This window comes from Lampris incognitus, chromosome 7 (assembly GCF_029633865.1).
Source record: "Lampris incognitus isolate fLamInc1 chromosome 7, fLamInc1.hap2, whole genome shotgun sequence".
NCBI classification, from domain to species: Eukaryota; Metazoa; Chordata; class Actinopteri; order Lampriformes; family Lampridae; genus Lampris; species Lampris incognitus.
This window is the reverse complement of record NC_079217.1, coordinates 23,523,910-23,546,760: the sequence shown is the minus strand read 5'-3', so window position 1 is coordinate 23,546,760 and position 22,851 is coordinate 23,523,910. Positions and strand designations below refer to the sequence as shown.

General features: G+C 44.0%; 2 protein-coding genes across 3 annotated transcripts; one reads left to right on the top strand and one right to left on the bottom strand.

Annotated features, from left to right (window-relative positions):
• The first annotated feature begins 2,345 nt into the window (after positions 1 to 2,345).
• fkrp (fukutin related protein) lies at positions 2,346 to 4,160 on the top strand. 2 transcript variants are annotated; one of them, XM_056284150.1, is made up of 2 exons: positions 2,346 to 2,465; positions 2,577 to 4,160. In XM_056284150.1, exons 1-2 carry the CDS (start codon positions 2,346 to 2,348, stop codon positions 3,957 to 3,959), a joined length of 1,503 nt encoding a protein of 500 aa, XP_056140125.1. In that variant the 3' UTR covers positions 3,960 to 4,160. The 2 variants fall into 2 exon arrangements, with proteins under 2 accessions (XP_056140125.1, XP_056140124.1); XM_056284149.1 differs by having other exon boundaries at positions 2,346 to 4,160.
• An 8-nt stretch (positions 4,161 to 4,168) lies between these two features.
• slc1a5 (solute carrier family 1 member 5) lies at positions 4,169 to 22,822 on the bottom strand. The gene is made up of 8 exons (XM_056284151.1): positions 21,970 to 22,822; positions 15,269 to 15,311; positions 15,052 to 15,114; positions 14,721 to 14,887; positions 14,026 to 14,259; positions 13,628 to 13,822; positions 11,858 to 11,992; positions 4,169 to 9,827 (listed from the first exon to the last, which is right to left on the bottom strand). Exons 1-8 carry the CDS (start codon positions 22,491 to 22,493, stop codon positions 9,599 to 9,601), a joined length of 1,590 nt encoding a protein of 529 aa, XP_056140126.1. The 5' UTR covers positions 22,494 to 22,822; the 3' UTR covers positions 4,169 to 9,598.
• Between the last annotated feature and the right edge of the window lie 29 nt (positions 22,823 to 22,851).

Genomic DNA, 22,851 nt, shown 5'->3' with positions numbered 1-22,851 from the left:
CCTCTGCAGCTTCCTGTCACGCCAGCCACCTGCATGTCCTCCCTCACCACATTCATAAACCTCCTATTTGGTCTTCCTCTTTTCTTGTTGCCTGGTAGCTCCATCTTCAGCATCCTTCTCCCAATATACCCAGCATCTCTCCTCCACACATGTCCAAACCATCTCAATCTTGCCTCTCTTGCTTTGTCTCCACTCGTTCCTAACTCTATCCATCTTCGTCACTCCCAATGAAAATCTTGACATCTTGAACTCTGCCACCTCCAACTCCGCCTCCTGTCTTTTTGTCAGTGCCGCTGTCTCCAAACCATACAACATAGCTGGTCTCGCTACCATCTTATAAACCTTCCCTTTCACTCTTGCTGGTAGACTTCTGTCGCAAATCACTCCTGACACTCTTCTCCATCCACTCCACCCTGCCTGCACTCTCTTCTTCGCCTCTCTTCCGCACTCCCCCGTTACTTTGAACAGTTGACCCCAAGTATTAAAACTCAACCACCTTCATCACCTCTACTCCTTGCATCCTCACCATTCTGCTGTCCTCCCCCTCATTCACGCATATGTATTCCGTCTTGCGCCAACTGACTTTCATTCCCCTTCTCTCCAGTGCATACCTCCACCTCTCCAGGCTCTCCTCAACCTGCACCCTACTCTCACTACAGATCACATTGTCATCCGCAAACATCATAGTCCACGGAGACTCCTGCCTGATTTCGACCGTCAACCTGTCTATCACCATTACAAACAAGAAAGGGAGCAGAGTTGAGCATTGACGTAACCCCACCTGCACCTTGATCCAATCCGTCATTCCTTCCGCACACCTCACCACTGTCACACTGCCCTCATATATATCCTGCACCACGCCTACATAACTTCTCTGCCACCCCCGACTACCACACCTCCTCTCTCGGCACCCTGTCATATGCTTTCTCTAAATCCACAAAGACACAATGTAACTCCTGACCTTCTCTACTTCTCTATCAACATTCTCAAAGCAAACATCGCACCTGTGGTGCTCTTTCGTGGCATGAAACCATACTGCTGCTCGCTAATCGTCACCTCTCCTCTTAACCTAGATTCCACAACTCTTTCCCATATCTTCATACTGTGGCTGATCAACTTTATATCTTTGTAGTTGCTACTTATTACTTGCAATAATAATAACAATAATAATAATAATAATAATAATAATAATAATAATGAATCTACATTTGCTTGCTTGGGATAGAAGATTTATTTTGAAAAGCCCTTACCGGAAGTATAAACCTGCTCTTCTTGCAGTTTTGTAGCGGTAGAAGCGCGCTGTTAAATCTTAACAATTTTAGCGATCCCACATACCGACGGCACCACTGTAATGCATCATGGCCGCCAAAAAAATGGACTATATTTTCAAAACACGGGATTATAAGATATCTCCTATATGACGATGAATTTGTTCACTGTGCAAATTAATGTCTTTTCGGCTTCCGTTTATAGATTTCTCCTCTGTGACCAAATCTAGCTGGGAAGAGCTCTCAGGATGAGTGTGTGGCGTTAAATACATTCATTTCAACGTCAGGTTATTTATAACGTTAAGACGGCGAAGCGGGTTGGAATTGGCGACTGAATATCTTTTAAGAAAAAACAATAAACAAGAAGGTAAATTATGGATATACGTTTTAAAAGCCTGTCTCATTTCGTTGCTATATAGCTGCCAGTAGGCTGCACGCCGAGACCATTTATTGTATCAGACCTCAGGTAGCCTGTGACGTATGGACATACGAAAGATACTTCACTGTCAAAGTTAGCTATACATACTATTGTATACTTGCAGATGGATAAAGCAGATCATGTAAATAAGAATAGAAAAAAATGATATTTAAGATTAAGCATACAATTTTCTTAATTGTATCATACACATGGCTCACTGACTAGAGAGAATTCTTGTTTTGACTTTTAAAAGATTAAAAAAAAACTTTTGCAGTTTGCATGTTTATCAATTTATGGTCCAAGGTGATCCAGGGCATAGCCACATCAAAGACAGTATTCCCAATATCATTTTGCATCATCTTGATATGGCATCAAAGTAAATATTTCAGTAAAGGAATGCATATCATCGTCTGTGTAGATTAGTCTATGCAATCAAAAGATGTATGCAGTTACTGGGTTATTGGACATTCAGTGTGTATTGATGTTGAATGTTCCCTCTCTTTTGCAGTGTGCATGTAATCCTGAAAAGACACACACCTCTTCAGTAGTAAACCAATGGGGACTTGAGTTCAACCAACTCTATAAATTCAAATTGTCCAGCTCAGAGAGCCCTGTTCCATTCTACTGCTGAAAGAAAGTAGAAGAAACAACCAGGTGCCATGCGGGTGAGTTTTTGCCAGGGCCTGTTAACTGTTGCCATTATCCTGAACCTCCTCATTCTCTACTATGTGTCACGGGCCCAGCAACAGATGATGGAGAAACGGAGAGACCTTGGCAGGGTCTCCAGGAGGACTGGTCTCCCAGCCCCTGGCCTGGGTCTGGGGGGAGGCCTCGGGGGTCTCATTGGACCCGTCAGTGGGTTGGTCGGGGCTGGAGTGGTTGGAGTGGAGGGAAACAGCCGTGGACCTCGTGTGACAGTGCTCCTTCGTGAGTTTGAAAACTTTGAGAATTATGTGGGTGATGTGGCACGTTCTTTCCTGCACCAGAAGCCTGAACTTCCCTTCCTGGCTGTGGCTGACACTGTGCCGTACCCTCCGCTGCTTCTTCCAGAGGGGGCTCGGCTTCTGATGCTTTCTCCCAGCCCCGATCAGCCACCTCAGGCTCACAGGCCAGAGTTCCACGTCCAGACTGAATTTGTGCTATTGGTGCCTGATGGGGTGGAGCTGGAACAGAGCCGTGCTATGGAGAGGCTGATAAGGGAACTGGAAGGTGAAGGAGGGGGCCCTGTAAGGCTGGTGGCCGCACCTGTGCTGACTCGCTCCGTTGTGCAATGTCTCCATCTGCGAGTCAGCCTGAGAGAGTGGACAGCCACTTACACACCGGCAGCATCTGGGAGCAGTGGGAGTGTGTGTACAGCTTTGCAGGGAGATGCAGTCATCCTCATTCGCACCGAGGACCTCTTCAACCTGTCTGTCCCTTTAGGGCGACCTCTCTTCTCCTCACTCTTCATCCAGACCTCCCTGAGAGGCTGGAAGGTCAAACTACTGGAGAGCCCCTGCTTCTCTGCTCGCCACCGGCCCCTCTTTAGCTCAGCTCACAACCAATGGAAGGCTGACACTCGCCTAAAAGAAGCTACAGGGAAGCTAATGAGGAGCTTTGGCCTGAAGCGCCTTCTTCTGCCTGATGGCAAGGAACAGTGGCATGGTTGCAGTAAAGAAACACCTCGTTGTTTTGGCACTGTTCGAGATGACACCCCGGATTACCTCTATCTGGAGCGCTGGACCCCACCCTGCTGCCTGCGGGCACTCAGAGAGACCACCAAGTACGTTATCAATATCCTGGAGAGCTCTGGTGTACGCTACTGGTTGGAGGGGGGAACTCTGCTGGGTGCTGCCCGCCACCAGGACATCATTCCATGGGACTACGATGTGGACTTGGGCATCTATCTGGAAGATGTACCCAACTGCGATCACCTGAAGAACCTGGACTCGGGCTCTCTGGTGGACGCTAATGGCTACGTCTGGGAACGGGCGGTGGAAGGAGACTTTTACAGGGTCCAGTACAGTGAGGCCAACCATCTACATGTGGATCTTTGGCCTTTCTATCCACGCAATGGCATCATGACCAAAGACACATGGACAGAGCACAAACAAGATGTAGAGTTCCCAGAGCACTTCTTGCAGCCGCTAGTGCCCATGCCATTTGCGGGGATCACAGCTTACGGCCCCAACAACCACCGCGCCTTCCTGGAGCTCAAGTTTGGAGAAGGGGTGATAGAGAATCCTCAGTACCCCAATCCTGCCAAGAAGAGGCTGGACAGAAGCAAACTATAAGGATGGGACTTATTTGTCTTTTTACATTTTGTTTTTTTTTTACCTAATAGTGCAGAAAAACCAGCCTTAGACTGAAAATCAGCCTAAAAGAAGTAGTTGGGAATTTAATTTGGTGCCAAGATGTTGCCATTTCCTCCATGAATTGAACACATTAAATAGTTTATTTTGCTTCAAAACAACATTGACACAGCTACCAATGCCATTTGTTACCTGATTGCATTCATCTCTTTATTTTGTGACATTCATTGCCTTGTTTTTCTCCCTTCTAATGGTAAGGATTCCCCTGTTACAGACACGGATGCTTTAGACAAAATGTGATCCAAACAGGACTGCAAAGTCAACTTTATTTTGTGTGGGACAAGCTGTGTAATGTAGTGTAAATATTAGGACAGTTCACTGTTAAGATAAATAACAGACTATAAAAGATCTACAGTGATGCTGTATCTCATCAAAAGCTGTAATCTTTTATCTTTAGCAATATCTGAGGTACAATACAAAAAGTATGTTCAGTGAGTGGATTTAATTTAAAGATGTTTTATGGCTGTCTGATGTTTTGCACTGGTTCACTTTCTAATTTCAGATTTGCACAATCTATGTATGAATGTTACCTTGCCGTTTGGTTCATATCAACTCTGATTGTTAAAATAACATGGTATCAAATACATGTCAGTCTTGTTAAAAGGTTGAGTAATTTGTCAATTAGGCCACTATTTTACAGAAAACAAAAATGACAAACCTTCATATTGGTTTCATGAAGTTTAATATCTAATTAAATTGATCAAAAGAATCTGTTGCCTGATAATGTACATGTCCTGTGTATGTTTTGTGTTCAACGACTGGGCAAGTGCCTTTTGCTAAGTGAAAATAGTGACATCTGAATTCAATGGATTGTATAAAAATGTAGTACTCAAGAGAAACATTACACATAAAACACCACTGCAACATCTGTGGGTACAGCATATGATGGTCTCCTGTAGTATTGTTACTGCTGTGTGATTATTCACAGGTATAATATGGGAGATGAAGGGTTACACAGTTAGCTAGCATGGTATAATATGGGAGATGAAGGCTTACACAGTTAGCTAGCATGTAGCTAGCATGTGTAGCTAACTAGATGCAGCAAGAGTATAAAGCTATTGACTGCTTCAATAGAACATCAGTTGCTCCTTATTTTTAATGTATATCCTCTTCATCATCCACAACCTCTTTGCCACCAATGAAACTATTCAGATCTGCACAGCCAGTGGAGGATATTCTTTATCAGACATTCAGGGAGCACACCAAGTAAAAAAAAAAAGCACTTTATTTTTTCAACCCTCATCACATTCAGAGTGTTACCACGATAAGACAATTCTCTCCAATGCATGTACGTACACAGTTGGTTTTTTTCTTAACATCAGCATGAACACACACCCCTTCTCCAGACCAATATACACAGTAAGAGGACAGAGACTCTTATGGAATGATGACTGAAATATCTGAGTACAGACATATCTGAATGCACTCAGACCTGTGGCTAAAATCTGGCTTTGTGTTATTCAATCACAGAAATAAATATAAAACATACAAAAGAATAAAAATGTTGGGGCAAGAAAAATTATATATGGGAGGTCCAGGAACAAATAACACATTTCAGGTATGTGACCATCATTGCTTAACATAAATATCTATCTTAACAATAATTAATAATAATATTAATGATGATGACCCATTGACCCTTTCACCTGTCTTCTAGGGGTTTATGCCCCAAAAGCCATAACATATGACCACAGTCCATCTTACTTTGAATTGTAAAGGTAGTGTCACCATAGTGAATATTGATCGATTCAGAACACTTGCATACTAATTTCCAAATCAAATTTTCATTCTTGTTGGACTGTGGTTTTTAAAACCTTTGTGCGGTGCTTTGGGAAAACCATGGGCAAAAAAAACAAAAACAACAAATGCTTCCTAGGAAGTGACCTTCAATAGGTGTGGCAACTGAACAATCTTCACATTTGCTCTGTGCGAGTTTTGGTTTTAGAAGGCAAGGTATTTGAGGGACAAACTTTAGAACAAGTTAAACCTGAGATTATGCATCCTGCTGGGGTCCATTTTGAAGAGGCAGAGGTGATGAGAAGTAAAGCTTGTGCTTAGTTTTGTACACCGATCAGCCAAAATATTAAAACCACTGACAGGTAAGTGAATAACACTGATTATCTTGTTACAATGGCAACTGTCAAGGGGTGGGATATATTAGTGTCTGATATTCTTGTGTAAGAAGTGGGGTTGTTGTGAAGCGTCTAGTGTGTTGGTGTAGTGCTCTGTGCCTGTCATGTCTCACTCTCAACCTTCACCGCTGGCTACCAGAAATGCGAACAGGAGAGCCGAGCACGCAAGTCTCTCCCTGCCAGTACATAGCCTCTCCAACAGCAAGCCCTGTGTAGTGCCTCCTCGCTGCGACACACTTTAACTGGGTACACCTTGGACCCTGGCTTAACTACAAGGGACTTGGTGGAGGTCTGGCCCCTAGACGTGCGGTACACAGGTCCACCGGTGTGTGGATATTCCCTGGTGCCTACGAACCAGCCCCCAGCTATGGGTTAAATAGTGCCACTGCCTAGTGGATACCTCGGGAGGCTACGGGAGTAAACCCCTACAGAAAATCCAACATCCACGGTGCTGTTGTTTTTTTTTTCGTGCCCTTTTGTATGTGTTTAAGTGGGAGAGTACTGCTGGAATCGTGTGTGGCTGCCGCTTCTCCCTCACAGTCCCCCCTTCCCATCCACCCCTGTATGTTTGTGTTATGTTTATCTGTTGTCTTGTTTCACCACCGTTTATTGTAAAGTGACTTTGAGTGTTAGAAAGTGCTATATAAGTTTAATTTATTATTAGTAGGTAGCAAGTGAACAATCCGTTTTTGAAGTTGATGTGTTGGAAGCAGGAAAAACAAGCAAGCGTAAGGATCTGAGCGACTCTGACAAAGGCCAAATTGTGATGGCTAGACAGCTGGGTCAGAGCATCTCCAAAACAGCAGATCTTGTGGGGTGTTCCCAGTATGCAGTGGTCATTACCTACTAAAAGTAGTCCAAGGAAGGACAACCAGCGTCATGGGCATCCAATGTTCATTGATGTACGTGGGGAGCGAAGGCTAGTCAGTCTGGTCCAATCCCACAGAAGAGCTACTTGTAGCTCAAACTGCTGAAAAGTTAATGCTGGCTATGATAGACAAGAGTCAGAACACATACAGTGCATCACAGCTTGCCGTGTGTGGAGCTGCGTAACCGGCAGACTGGTCAAAGTGCCCATGCTGACTCCTGTCCACTGTTGAAAGTGCCTACAATGGGCATGTGAGTATCAGAACTGGATCATGGGGCAATGGAAGAACGTGGCCTGGTCTGATGAACGATGTTATATTTTACATCATGTGGACGGTCGTGTGCGTGTTCGGATGTCTGAATCCGGCTGTGTGTGCGGAGATGGCACCAGGATGCACTATGGGAAGAAGGCAAACTGGCGGAGGCAGTGATGCTCTGGGCAATGCTCTGCTGGGAAACCTTGGGTCTTGGCATTCATTACATTACAGTCATTTAGCTGACGCTTTTATCCAAAGTGACTTACAGTAAGTGCATTTAATGTAGGAAATCAGTTCCTACTAAGTTCATGAGGATGTTACTTGGACACGTGCCACCTACCTAAACATCAATGCAGACCAAGTACACCCCTTAATTGCAACAGTATTCCCTGATGGAAGTGGCCTCTTTCAGCAGGATAACGCGCCCTGCCATACTGTAAAAATTGTTCAGGAATCATTTAAGAACATGACAAAGAGTTCAAGGTGTTGCCTTGGCCTCTAAGTTTCCCAGATCTCAAGCTGATCGAGCATCTGTGGGATGTGCAGAAAAAACAAGTCCAATCCGTGGAGGCCCGACTTCGCAACTTACAGGGTTCAAAGGATCTGCTGTGCTAATGTCTTGGTGCCAGATACTAGAGGACATCTTCAGAAGTATTGTGGAGTTCATGCCTCAAAGGGTCAAACCGTTTTGATGGCACGAGGGGGACCTACACAATATTAAGCAGATGGTTTTAATGTTTTGGCTAATTGGTGTTTGTGTGCGTTACATTTTTAGTCCTTGAGAAAAAGTCTCACATTCAGCTGTACGATATGACTTGATATTAAACTCCATTTGCTATATTTAACAGTATAAATATAATCAAGTGACCGTTCTAATACCATCCACCACCACTAGAGAGTTCCTGTACTTCACAGGGGTACCATTGGCATGGGGTGATTGTAGACACATTACAGATTAACAGATGGACACAAACTTTCAAAGAGGCTGTACTTCTGAAAAACAATGAAGACTAGAACAGTGTTTCCCAATCCAGTCCTCAAGGAACACCTATCCTACAGATTTTTCTTGCAACCCTGAATAGGTACCTGTTTGTAGTTATTCAACCAATCAGAGCAATGAATTATGTCAGAGGTTGCTCACCTTGCATAATTAAGCGCTGTGAGATGATTGGTTGAGTAAGTACAAGCAGGGATACCTATGCAGGGTTACAATGAAAATCTGCAGGATAGGGGTTCCTTGAGGACTGGGTTGGGAAACGCTGGACTAGAAAATAAAGATGCTGACACAATCAAAACAGTGAAACAAAGTTGAAAGGCAATGATTCCTGAAAGAGATATTAAACAAACAAAAGTAGTGTCCCTTAGGAAAAAAAAATAAAAAATTGAAAAGCCTCCATTCACAGCCAGTTTTTCCCACCTTCCTTTTATTTTATTTATTTATTTTTAAATTAATTTCTAATTTTCTCCCAATTTAGTGGCCAATCGATCCCTATTTTAGTTCAAACACCTACCCTCGTACCGCATGCATTCGCCAACTGCATCTCTCCAGCCAGCAGTCTCGAAGGAGATGCCTCGCCACTTTCGTAACAAGGCGAATCCAGGCCGAACCACTGCTTTTTCCAAAGAGATATTAAACAAACAAAAGTAGTGTCCCTTAAAAAAATAAAAAATTTAAAAGCCTCCATTCACAGCCAATTTTTCCCACCTTCCTTTTATTTATTTATTTCTGATTTTTCCCTTTTTCTCCCAATTTAGTGGCCAATCATTCCTTATTTTAGTTCAAATACCCACCCTCGTACTGCATGCATTCGCCAACTGCATCTCTCCGGCCGGCAGTTTCGAAGGAGACGCCTCGCCACTTTTGTGACAAGGCGAATCCAGGCTGAACCACTGCTTTTTCCGACACACCCAGAGACGCATTCATGTGACGAACACAAGCCGACTCCGCCCCCCTCCCGAAGACAGCGTTGCCAATTATTGCTGCTTCGTCGAGTCCGGCCATAGTCGGATCTGACGAGACCGGGGCGCGAACCCCAGTCCCCAGTGGGCAACTGCATCGACACAAAGCTGATGCTTAGACCGCTACACCACCACGGACCCCCTTCCTTTATTTCTACCCTCCAAGAAGAATGACTTGATGAGGAGAGCGAAATCTTCTTTGAATGCAGTCTCTCTGCACCATTCTATTCTCTTCAGGGAGCAACGGTGGAAAGCAGCTTGAGGCCTGAAATTGGCGGGGTCAAAAACGTGTGTGCTGTGGGCGTGTTGTCGTACCATTGATTGAAGGATAATGTCAGCACCTAGTTTACATGATAGACTCATTTTCATGAGACCGTGCTGAGGCCAGGCCGTCATTGCTCACTCCTTTTTTCCCGATCAGTGGCGAGTGTTCAGGTTCGGCTGCCGTGGGATCCTCTTCTAGCTTGACCTCGCTCAGCTCTGCCTGGGGTTTGGATGTGCGGTCCACGAAGAACTGCAGGAGCCCAGCCCCAAAGGCATCGCCTTCAACATTCAGCACTGTGCAGGTACGGTCTCTATGGAAAGACGGAGAGGATGACTCATGGTTTAACTGGATCTCATGGAGTGTGTCGAAAAACATGGGTCATCAACAAAAGATGATCATTCATGTTTAAAATGCCAACCATGATTATCCAGCAACATATTTTCAGGGCACCAGGCAACAAAAAAAATAAAATAAAATATCTAGGAGAACCAAAAATATTTAGGAGCTAAATCAAATTTTCAGAAGCCAAAATATAGTGATGTCATATGCTACATTGTTAAAGGGCTGCCTCACACTACCTTTCTTTCCCCTGTGTACTGTCTGCCTTTGTTTGCTCTACCTTCCATAGTCTACACAATGTATTCGTTACATGCACAATATGTGCAAAGTTCAATATACTGCAATCATATTACCATGAGTACTCAAATGTCTTACTCTTTTCACTTTTTTATTCAACTATGTACAATAATTTGTCTCCTGCTTATTCAGGCTCAGAGTCCATATCTCTCACCACAGCCATGTCAGTGCCACTTAGCCAGCCAGTGTAGTCACGTCTGCACCTTCTTTTGCTTGCAGACAGCCAGTGCAGCACACTGGGCTCTGGGTCAAATGTTTTTCTTTTAGAATGACTTGAACTGATAATGAACCATTAATCTCTTGTCCTACTTGAGCACACAAGGTGAAGTACATTTTCCCTTTGCCATAATGTAATCAGGTGAACTCTTGTAGCCAAGCTGATTTAAACAATCTTGCAGGGTTGGGATCTGGAGGAACGGTAGAGGAAGACTCCATTTGTTGCGCTTGGCTATCATCATCTGTAAAGGGCTGCACACTGATTGAATTGGGCTGGGATGACTCAAATGTCACTTGAAAACTTTCACTGGTCGAGTTGGTCTCTATCGTCAGCATCTGATCTAGATGAGGCTCGGTTTGGACAGGCAGGGAGTAAGAAAATCTGATATTTTTTATTTGTGCATTTTGTTTTCTTGCCAGCTGGCTAATGTTAGCAAAGTATGCAGTTGACTACATCTAATTCAAACTCCATCAAACTAAATTAAACACCGTTCATAAAGTTAATACTTTGATCATTTTTAACCCCATCCAGGTAGCGTTAGCGCTCTATTCCGTTGTCTACCAACACGGGGATCGCTGGTTCAAATCCCCGTGTTACCTCCGGCTTGGTCAGTTGTCCCTACAGGCACAATTGGCCGTGTTTGTGGGTGGGAAGCCGGATGTGGGTATGTGTCCTGGTCGCTGCACTAGCGTCTCCCCTGGTCGGTTGGGGCACCTATTCGGGGAGGAGGGGGAACTGGGGGGAATAGAGTGATCTTCCCACACACTACGTCCCCCTGGGGAAACTCCTCACTGTCAGGTGAAAAGAAGTGGCTGGTGACACCACGTGTATCGGAGAGGTATGTGGTAGTCTGCAGCCCTCCCCGTATCGGCAGGGGGGTTGGAGCAGAGATTGGAACGGCTCGGGAAGAGTGGGGTAATTAGCCGAATACAATTGGGGAGAAAAAATCCAAATAAATAAATAAATTGAAACCTGATAAATGTGACATTAAACTATGTTCAACCACTTTCTGTTTAGCTGTAATCTGTACAGCTGACGCTTCAACTACCGCAGGACAGGAGTGCAGAGAAGTTTATGTATTGGAAACCGTAGAGGAGTTCATGTGATAGGGCAGGCAGTCGCAAGAGGAGATGAGCGTTCAGTACACAAAGAAAACGTATGGGCATTTCTATTATTATTATTTTATTTATTTATTTTTGCTTGTGGGTAATGGAATATATTTTGTTTGTGGGTAATGGTATACACCGGAGACTAGCAGAAAAAATATAGTCGCAAAATTAAAAAGTAGCCTTGGCGATCATTTTAGTCGCCATCTGGAGCCCTGATTTTACCTATTAGTTTCCCTCCTCTGAGTGAAAACCTGAATACTCTTGCATGGTTGCAAAACTTGTGTATATATGCAAGCAAAATGTGAGTCTGGATTATGCATTTTATTATGTGTTGCATAACCACAAAAGCCACAGCAAATGTAAATACTCTGTACTCACACAAGCCAGTCTACAGCCAGGATGAGAGATATGTCATTGGTGGGCAGTCCTACAGCCTCCAGGATGATAGCCAAGGTCAGCACACCACCTGCAGGAATACCTGCTGCTCCCACACTGGATGCTGTGGCTGTTATTCTATCAGAAGAGAAGAGGAAAATGACAGCATTAGCCACCTGTAGCACACATTAAAGCTGGATTAAGCAATACATCTGTAATTAACCATGGATCAAATGACTTGTTGTAATGTGAAGGAGTGCTAGTACTACTATTCTATTCTAGGTCATTCTGTTCAGTCCCGAAAGTTCCATCAGCCCTTTTGTTACTAATCTTGGTGGTCTGTTAGGTAGTCTTAAGCAGGCTGCTAGGAATCTTGAGGTAATATTTGATGCTAACCTCAATTTTGATAATCAAATCAAACATGCTATTCAGTCATGCTTTCTCCAGCTCAAGCTAATCTCCAAAATTAGATCATTTTTATCAATTGCCGATCTGCAAAATGTTGTATATGCTTTTATCTATTCTCGGCTTGACTATTGTAATGCACTTTATGCTGGTATCAGCAAGGGCTCCGTCTGCAGTTGGTACAAAACGCTGCTGCTCGGCTCATTACCAGGACAAGGAGACATGACCATATCACTCCTGTGCTTGCCTTCCATACACTGAATTGATTTTAAAATGTTATTGCTCACTTATAAGCCTTTAAATGGTCTTGCTTCTACATACACTTCTGATTTATTGACCTGGTATATGCCCTCTTGACCATTAAGATCTGCAGATGGAACCCTGCTGGTTATTCCAGCAGGGTGATCGGGCTTTTGCTGTTAAGAGCCCCCACACTATGGAACTCTCTTCCTGTTGAGCTAAGACAAACCAAGTCTCTAGCTTCTTTTAAATCTCGTCTTAAAACTTTTCTTTCTGTGAAAGCTTTTACAAATGTTATTTTTTTATTTATTTTTTCTATTACCTATTTGATCTTACTCTTACCTTGTTTGGTTGTATTTCTTGGAAAGCACTTTGTAACACTGTTTTAGAAAAGTACTATATAAATAAAGATACCTCATTATTATTATTACTAATAACACTGAGAATCACCGCCCCAGTCTATAGTTTTCTTTTACTTTCAGTTCATTGTTTGGTTTTGCCGATTCGGCTAAGTGCACCTCCCTCTCTGGTTGAATCCCCCCTTCTCTCACCAGATACCTCCCCCTATAAAATGATGGAAGCACATCTCACAAGTTCAGAACACTACTGCTACCTCTTCAACACAAAGTGGCAGAGTCAAATAAAAACAGTGACTGCTGAGAGTGACTGCTGAGGTTCAAACATGTGCGAAGTAAAAGAGACTCAGGTATGAAGAAGTTGATGGACCAAACCAGGGCTGAATCGCAAGTGAAAGTCGGACTTGATTTTGTTAAACTTCAGCCACCGTAGAGACTGGAAAAGAGGGGTGGGAAGGGATTTCTGACCAAGCGGTGAGAAATTGCTCAATGCCACGTTAAATAATATATGGAGCACACTAATGAAAAACAAAAAGATCTGAAGAACCTGTATATTCACAATAACTATATACTGTATGCATTTCAGTGTTCTCCACCTGTCTATACATCAGCCATGATGGAAATGTGGTGCAGGTCTAAGCATATGCTGAAACAAGACACCATACCGTCTTCACCTTGGCAACTGGCCAGCAAAGATAGTATAGTATGCATGTGTGCAAGTAAAAATAGTGTTTGCGGAGACATGTGCTGAACGATAGTGTATAGGACTTACAGGATGGTGAAAACCTGGATGAAGTTGAGAGAAATGTCATTGAGCTGAGCAATAAAGACGGCGGCCACACACTGGAATAGCGCAGCTCCATCCATGTTGACCGTAGCGCCAATAGGCAGGATGAACCGGCTGATGTGCTTTGACACGCCATTGTTCTCCTCCACGCACTTCATCATCAGGGGCAATGTAGCAGAGCTGCGAGTTGATGAAATGAGGAGAGCGGTGTGAAGGCATGAAAGGGATGACCTCAAAACTGGTGTGTTAGTGTATGTGTATACATTTTTGTACTGGTGGAAATCTCATGTCTGTTCAAGAGACAGAGGAAACCTTCTTATTTGAAATAATCAGATACAAAGTGTTGTGCATTAGAGAAAGAGAAACAAGTGTATTCATGTTACCTGGAGCAGGTTCCAAAAGCGGTTGCAAGAGCGGTGAATATGCCCCACAGGAAATTAAAAGGGTTCTTCCTGGTGAAGATAAAGTAGATGCCCGGCAACACTATGAGGCCATGGATGGCATGGCCAATGATACAGCAGGCAATGTATTTCCCCAGGCTGGCAAACAGTGTACCAACGTCCTCCATCTCAACAATCTTACCAGCCACCAGGAACATGATACCCAGAGGGGCATACCTGTACAGATATGGAGAGGAAGAACAAATAAAGAGGGGGGAGGTGAGATTGCAATACATAACCAATGCTGTCAGGACAGAATTCAACAGTCACTCCAATTCAACGCTAAGGAATTTCACACAAAAGGATTTAACGTCTAGACTCAAGATGAAGTATCAAACACATGTCACAGCATTTGTCATTACATACAATTCTACCTCCTTACTCTAGATCAGGGATGGGCAACACGATCCAGAAAGGGCTGGTGTGGGTGCAGGTCTTTGTTCCAACCAAGCAGTTACACAACTGAGTCTACAGATCAAGGTCCTTAGCAAAGACTATTGGTTGACTAATAAAATCAGGTGTGTAACTGCTTGGTTGGAACAAAGACCTGCACCCACACCAGCCCTTTCTGGATCAAGTTGCCCACCCCTGAGCTAGCTACTCATAACAGAGGATGGCAGTATGTAGGAGAAACTTACCACATAATCCAGGAGACCAGGACCATGGTGGCTTCATTGAAAGAGTTGAAGAACTTTATGAGTATCTCTCCTTCCTCTCCCAGCTTCCTCAAAGCCACACCAAACACAATGGCAAACACCACCAGACCTAGAATATTCATGCCATCCTGGTCTGTACCAATAGGCACCTGAAGACATTTAGACACATGCCATCAAATAAAGTCTCAGATGTGCAAAACCCATCAATTCAAAAACAGCAAAGTGAAAATCTTGAGAAGAGCAAGACAGGATTGGATACAACTGTTGTGCAAGTGCCACTGTGTTGTTTGTCTTTGGTCTCCACCCTGCTTACCTTCTCAGGGACGAGCTCTACATCGGTTTTATTTCTGGTAACTAACTTGTAGCTGGTGGCGTACTGTTAAGGACAGAGGGACAGTGTTTAGTAAAGTTGCTTAGTCAATTTAAAAACATGTGGAAAAAACCCCCCAAACAAACGCATGCAACGTAATCACCAATAATAATACCAACAGTTATTATATAATACTGTAGAAAAGAGAACAGCTACTGACCGACTGGAAGGCAGCAGACACAAGGTTGGAGGGGAAAATGTTTCTGGGGGTAGAAAAGACAGCACACATTAAATCTCTATACTTAACCCAAGTGGAGAGCCCAAATGAAAAAGATAAGGGTGAGACAGAATTGTGGAAATCTAAACATTTGGTCTCTGAGGAACACAATTTCAAGTGGATATGCCACAGCGATGTTCTGTTATTCTTATTTCTATAAAATGACAAAAGAGTAACTTTCATCACTTGCATGAACACACAGCTGAAAAACTGCCAAAAAGTTGAGAAACAGCTAATTTGATCTGTGGTGACAGTGTCTTTTTTTAACCCCATAAATGGGTTTGACTATGTTGGAGATTGTTTAGACATGTTGGAAGAATGCAGCTCAACAACATACCAAAAAAAACCTCTCTCTTTTTGGTGTAAAGACCCCCAATACTTTAATCTAATTTATGACTGGGGGTACTCATCAGACATCAGCTATACCCTCTGTGCCTCCGCGGTGGTTCACGAGGACCAGGCCACGAGGTTTGTCATGTGAAAATTGTTGAGCGAATTTCATTAATCCCGTCTTAGTCTCACTGCCCCCAGTCCTGTCATCCTTAAAGAGCTGCCACATCTCATGGTCCCTTCATTTACAAGACTGTCACCAACTACTGTACACCAAACAGCACACACAAGTATGTCCTTGTGGCCACAAGTGTGCACACACACACACACACACTGATACGATGGTTCATGGGTCCAGCTTCACATTAAATCGCCCAAGAACTCTGTGAACTCGGTTTACCTTCCATAATGGATTTGGAGTAATAAGGGATCAACTTCAGCATGTTCCCCCCATTCATTCATTTCCGTCTACATATCTCTCCCTTATGTGCATTTGCCTCCCGAACAGAAAAGGCATTCAAGCTTTGTAGGCCGAGGAAGAACTGCATAATGTGTTTGAATTTTCCTGTTTCTTTTTAAGGATCGTAACCCTGTCCTACTGGCTGATTTAGTCCAATTTGTAACCAGCGTGCACGGCGGCGCACACACACACGCTTGTCATGAAGGTGGAAGCAGTGTTCTGTTTATATCCTCTAAATAAAATGTGGGCATTCATTTCACATTGCTCGCATGCTTTATGGGCGTCTTTGTACAACCTCTATTACACAAGTCCCACCAGGTCTAGGAACAAGTTTTGTCTTTAGCAGAAGGCTTGCCAAGAGATTGGGAAAGGCTTGAGTGATGTAACACACCTTGTACTTTACCTCTCTCTCTCCATTAGTGCTAGTTTACATTCCAGGCAATTAAGAAAACATCCCTTGTTGGCAAAACATTCATGGACACACCTTATGTGACTGCTTAAATCAGCCAGTACAGCAGACTCAGCTTCCTCTCTCAATACAATTTCTCTCACTGGAGGAAATACATTTCACTATAGGTCACTCGAAATTGACCTAGACACTATGTATGTAGGTATTCAGCAGGGCAGCCAATACAATCGTCTTGATAACCAGCAGCCAGCTTCTTGGCTTAGGGTCTTATATGTTCAGGGAAAAACTCCAAAAAATAGAATAGCAATGCATGACAAATGTAGCATTTTACCAAACTGATGTACTATTTCTAATTCCCAATGTAATTCTTGTGCGTAAGGTCCTCAGGAAGAAATGATGGATAAACCCAAAACTGTTTGGGTGAGGATGCAATTATCATTTCATCTCATCTTCAGCCGCTTTTCCGGGGTCGGGTCGCAGTAGCAGCAAGCTAAGTAGGGCACTCCAGATGTACCTCTCCCCAGCAATGCCCTCCAGCTCCTCCTGGGGGATCCCAAGACGTTCCCAGGCCAGATTGGACATGTAGTCCCTCCAGCGAGTTCTGGGTCTACCCTGGGGTCTCCTCCCAGTTGGCTGTGCCCGATAAACCGCCAAAGGAAGGCGCCCAGGGGGCATCCTAATCAGATGACCGAACCATCTCAACTGGCTCCTTTCGATGCGAAGGAGCAGCGGCTCTACTCCAAGCTCCTTCCGGATGTCCGAGCTCCTCACCCTACCTCTAAGGCTGAGCCCAGACACCCTACAGAGAAAACTAATTTCAGCCGCTTGTATCCGCAATCTCCCCCTTTCGGTCACTACCCAAAGCTCATGACCATAGGTGAGGATTGGAACGAAGATCGACTGGTAAATTGAGAGCTTTGTCTTCTGGCTCAGCTCCCTCTTCACCACAATGGTCCAGTACAATGTCCGTATTACTGCTGATGCTGCACCAATCCACCTGTCAATCTCCCGCTCCATCCTACCCTCACTCGTGAACAAAACCCCGAGACACTTGAACTCCCTTCACTTGAGGCAACAACTCATCCCCAACCCGGAGGGAGCAATCCACCATTTTCTGGTAGAGAACCATGGCCTCAGACTTGGAGGTGCGGACTCTCATCCCGACATTTCACACTCAGCTGCAAGCCACCCCAGTGCGCGCCAGAGGCCGCGTTCTGATGAAGCCAACAAAACCATATCATCTGCAAAAAGCAAGAGATGCAATTCTGAGGTTCTCAAAATGGACACACTCCTCACCTTGGCTACGCCTTGAGATCCTGTCCATGAATTTCACAAACAGAATCAGAGACAAGGGACAACCTTGGAATAAAAAAACCGTTGTTACAACCAACAGAGTTACAGCACCTTGCCCGGAAAAGGGAAACCAGGGCCGTCTCCTGGAGCCAGACTTGGGAGGAGAGCTTGCTGACGAGTGTCTGGTGGCCGGGCCTTGGCCTATGGAGCCACCACCCCGTGGACCCACCACACGCGGGGATGAACATTGGGGTAGGGTGCAACGCAGGCCGAGCGGTAGGATGCAATTAATGAATCAGAAACACAGGACTAGGTTAAAAACACCTGTCTGTATTTCCATGAATTCCATCAATGATTTTTGTTGTTTTTTACGGCTCAGTGTGTCATGGCATTAACAGCCAGTGTTAGGGGACAGACTCTCACCGGTACCGGCAACTTACAAAATGTATAACCTAATTGTGGCGTTAGCCACTTTTTGACATCGGCCAATTATAAAATGTCTCGCCAAACCTGCATACAGAAGTTCTGTCTCCCCCCCTATGGCAGTGAGAGTAATTACTTCTCTTCTTTCAGCGGTCTCCAGCGAGGAAAATCTACAGTGGATATCAGTGTTTGTCCTCGCCGTCGATCACTTTTTTTTTAACTTTAATCCTTCCTATGAATGCCATTTCTTTTTTCTCTGGAGCATCAGAAATTTTTCTTGAACGCTTCATAAGTTTTTTTCTATGCCATAGCCTCCAAGCCCAACAGCTTTTTGGCAAAAATCCCTGAAGTCATGCCAATCTTTCGTCACATGAAACGCGTCACTACGCATCACATCCGGTGCTCCAGCATGGGAATGCAGCGTGGGAATATCGCCACAGACACCACTCATTTGACACGGGCTTGAATGTCCTGGAAATTCATTTATTTATACAAGTACCGCACTCCAGCTTTAAGCATTCACCTTTGGACTTCACTGGTAAAACTTCATGGAGTATTAGCTCAACACTTGGGCAATAAACACACAGATGATGCTTGCTAAAACTGCTCATTGGCACCAGCGAATGTCAACAGAACAGATGGAAGTGGGAAAGCAAACTATTGGCAGAAGGTGGATGATAAGAAATTGAAACAAGGACGTGTGAAAGGCTCCAAAAGGATGATTAAATTTGGTTAATTTTTTTTTCCCTTCACAGCCGTTCATATCCCATAGCCACGTCACAAAAACGCTGGCAAAAATGTGCCACGTGTTAAGGCATGTGCCTATTTGTTTCTTTTACTTTTAAATGTGTCATTTGCATACAACTCATTGTATGCAAACTTCATTAGATGGACTGCCCCCCCATTTCTGCTTTTATGGTGTTTCCGTCAGTGTTTGGTAGGGGCTAGACAGACAATGAGGAGAGCGTGTGTGTCTATTCATGCTGATCAAGTGAGCTTTCTGCTTTGATGAACAGCATCTCTATCTATGAGCCTCACAGTCTTTGTTTTCAAAACTGACCGGGACACTAACTGAGAAGGCTTGCTCTAATGGGACACACGGGCAACACACACTTCCCACATTAAGAGGGTGTATATGTGGCTGTGTGTCTGTGTGAGTGCATGTCTGTCTATGTGTGTGTATGTGTCCATGTGTTCGTATTTGCAGCTGGGGTGGGGGGAGGTGGAGACACGTGTCCTTAGGAACAATATTACTTTGCACACTGGCTTCAGAGCAGCAAACCACATGCACATGGCCAAAGGCAATAAGATTGTGAGAACCCAAACAACAAACTTAACTAGCCAAAGCAAGGCCTGGCATTCCCAACATAGACTAAACTTAGAATTCAATGTCATCTTTGACAAACATCGTTGTAACAAAGTTTTTTTTAATTCCAAGTATTAGACATTAATGTAGAAGCTCGACATCCCATGAAAAGTTTCCTACATTGTAGTCCAATTTCTAGATATTATATAACTGCTACCGATAGAAATGGGTAAGAATGTTCATCTGCATTAATCTGCATTTGGACACTTTATGCCCCATTACCCCAGCACGTCTAATCCTTTCATACCCTAAGGAGTGTATTACTCTTAATGTACAAAGGAGGGGTTGAGTTCACGGCTTAGGAGCGGACAATGTCGAAAAATGTTTAGGCTACTTTAAAATTGTACATTTAATGAAAAATACTGTGAATTTCAAATGACTCAAAGAAGGCAAGCAGAGCAGAATTACGTCTAGTTGATTTATTCTATGTTGTTCTGTATACCCTGGAACTCCTCAAGTCAAGTTGTAGACCCGCCGTTTCAAAACAGCAAACAGTCTGTGGTTTTTGCAGAGTAAATCAGAAACTCTTTACACTCAATATGTCTCAAAGTCTTCTGACAAGCCTATCTTTTCTAGACCGGTTACTGATTAAGGTGAAGGGGATGCATGCGAGACAACAGGAGGCCGTTAACTGATTTATATTTTAGTGGAAACTGTGAGTAAGATCATGTTAAATGAGAGGAAATTCTGAACCGGGAATACTTGTGACCCAAAATATGCAGCAACAAAGCCCTTACAAAAAAAGCATAGTTGAAGTTAACTCTATTAAGAAAACTAAAGTAAAGTTCAAGTATATTTCCCAAGTATCAATGTACTAGTAGTATACTTGTAAGCGTGCTATTTCAATACTTCTCTGATAAGTACTTTAAAATAAGTATACTAATAGCACACTTGAATAAACTACTCCTTTTTAATCCATCAGTACTACTGCATACTTGAGTATAGCACCTTATTATGTTGCACTGTGCCCTTTGTGTCCTTTTCATTCCAAGTGCACTATAATTCTGGAAGTAGATCACTAGTCACTCCTGGCAGGAAAGTGACTATGTATTTATTCTATTTTTATTTTGTACTTTGTACTCTTTTAATTACAGTTCATATATGATTGTTCCTATTTGTTTTCATTTATTCTCTTTTAATCAAATTTCATATCCAGGGTGTCTCCCCGCCTGCTGCCCAGTGACTGCTGGAATAGGCTCCAGCATCCCCGCGACCCTGACAGCAGGATAAGCGGTTCAGATAATGGATGGATGTTTTCTGTTTTTATTTGTGTAAAGCACACTGAATTGCCCTGTGTACGAAATGTGCTATATCAATAAACTTGTTTGCTTGCTTTGTAATCTGTTGTGGTTAAATGGGTTCAAAACAATAATGAAAATAACAACATGCAACACTGAACACGTGTCTGCCTTTGTTCCAGATTAATGTGGGTTGAGGAAATTCATTATTGTGGCAAATTAATTATTGTGGATTAAATAACTGGGCTGGAAACTTGTTATCATGGTGACATCTTGCGTGCAGCTCATATTACAAATGAAATGGTCTTGTGACAAACTTTTTTATTTCCCCTTATGCTGATGAACCCGTCCCCGGGCGAAGCTAAAATAGAGCCCGGGCCACGCGAAATTTCCTGGAAAAAACAAAAACCTTCAGACCACACGTGCAAGACAAACGTTAGATCCGGGTTCTCCACTCTGTCCGGTTTCACGAAACAGAATATTTCGTCTCACATACTCGACACACCGCAGCGATCGTGGGCTGACGAAGACAATAAATAGAACCGTTTCCCGTCCCGTTGATACGTCATGGTTTTCGCCATTTCTCAGCAGACCAATCGTCTTTCGATCCGTGACACGGGAGATTGTAGGCTGTGGCTTAACGCGCGTAGCTGATGCAACTAACCCCGTGGTTTACAGCACCGCTGACCGGCACGCGCTCGCTGGGAATTAATGATAGCTAAATGTTCGACAACCATTTCTTTGTCGGCAATTTTCTTCATCGTGTACTTGACGCTTCGGATTAATGGATATGTATATGACAGAGAGGGAGGGTGGGCTCAAAAAGAAGAACAACTTTTCTGTTGGCCAAGATAAGCACGCGGCAACCGATCGTCCAATGAACCCGGCAACTTGGGTTAAATGTTACTACGTCTCTTAAAATGGTCAAGCGTGGTGATGATCACACGCAACAAGACGTCTATGCATAGTTTTAAGAACCCACGTGGGTCATCCCCATTGACATTAACTTGTTTGACCGGTTGTGCCACGTGTGTCAGCTCTGCTCTGAACATAGCCACCTGGTTCCCCTCTAAACATTGAAGTGATGCCCAAAACCCAATGTGTGAGATTAGGCGTCACACTCACCTGATCAGATCCAAGAAGGAGTCGATTACGTCTTTCGCCTGAGGGACTACATCGTCAAAGTTTGTCACTTTGGGTTTGGAGCCGGTTACCGAGCCCGGGCTGATGATGAAAGCCATCACCACTCCGATGGCCGAGGCTATCAAAGTAGTGACCAAGAAGAATAGCATGGCCCAGCCTCCCAGTTTACCGAGCGCCTTGGGGTCGATGCTGGCCGCGCCGGAGACCAGACTGCACACGACCAGGGGGATGATTATCATCTTCAGCAGTCGGATAAGTATCTCTCCAGGGAAACCGATATAGATGATCTGGGCCTTGCTGAGATCCACGTTGCGCACCCCGAGTCCGATAAAAACCCCGACGATTACCCCGGCCACGGTGAGGATCACCAGTAGGTTGGCCATGACTATCCTCTTTATTCGCCGGCTCGGCGACTCGCTGCTGTTTTTGTGCCCGTCGGCCACCGGTCCAAAATGCGCTTCACCGTTGGATACCGTCCCCTCTTCCATGTCGATTTTTTCAGCCATTGCGCGCACTGGGAGCAAGCTCGCAAAAGTAAATGTGTTAGTTTCCTTTGGGGGGGGTAAAAAAAAACCCAAAACAACCCCGTTTGCTGTAGTTTACCTGTTCAGATAAGTGTTGAACACGTAGTACAGTGCGCGTGTCTGAAATGATAGTGTCCAGTCGCCTCTATCAAAACCCGCTCCACCAGGCAACGCCCACCGCACCGTTAACAAATGGAAAGGCCTCCATGCAAATTTCCATCATTGCGTCATGGACGAACTCTAAAGTCAGATTATATGGATTATATACTTTTGTGTCAAGTAAATCACACACACACAAATAATAAATTAAACAATGGCAGTGTGGAAACAATATCGGATT

Excerpts from the sequence above, each read along its gene's own strand:
- slc1a5 (XM_056284151.1), bottom strand. The coding sequence starts at position 22,493 with ATGGCTGAAAAAATCGACATGGAAGAGGGGACGGTATCCAACGGTGAA. Across the intron at positions 11,993-13,627 it reads ATCCAGGTTTTCACCATCCT|AATAACAGCCACAGCATCCA; the intron begins GTAAGTCCTATA and ends CTCTTCTGATAG. Across the intron at positions 9,828-11,857 it reads CTGGCTGTAGACTGGCTTGT|AGACCGTACCTGCACAGTGC; the intron begins GTGAGTACAGAG and ends GTCTTTCCATAG.
- fkrp (XM_056284149.1), top strand. The coding sequence starts at position 2,346 with ATGCGGGTGAGTTTTTGCCAGGGCCTGTTAACTGTTGCCATTATCCTG.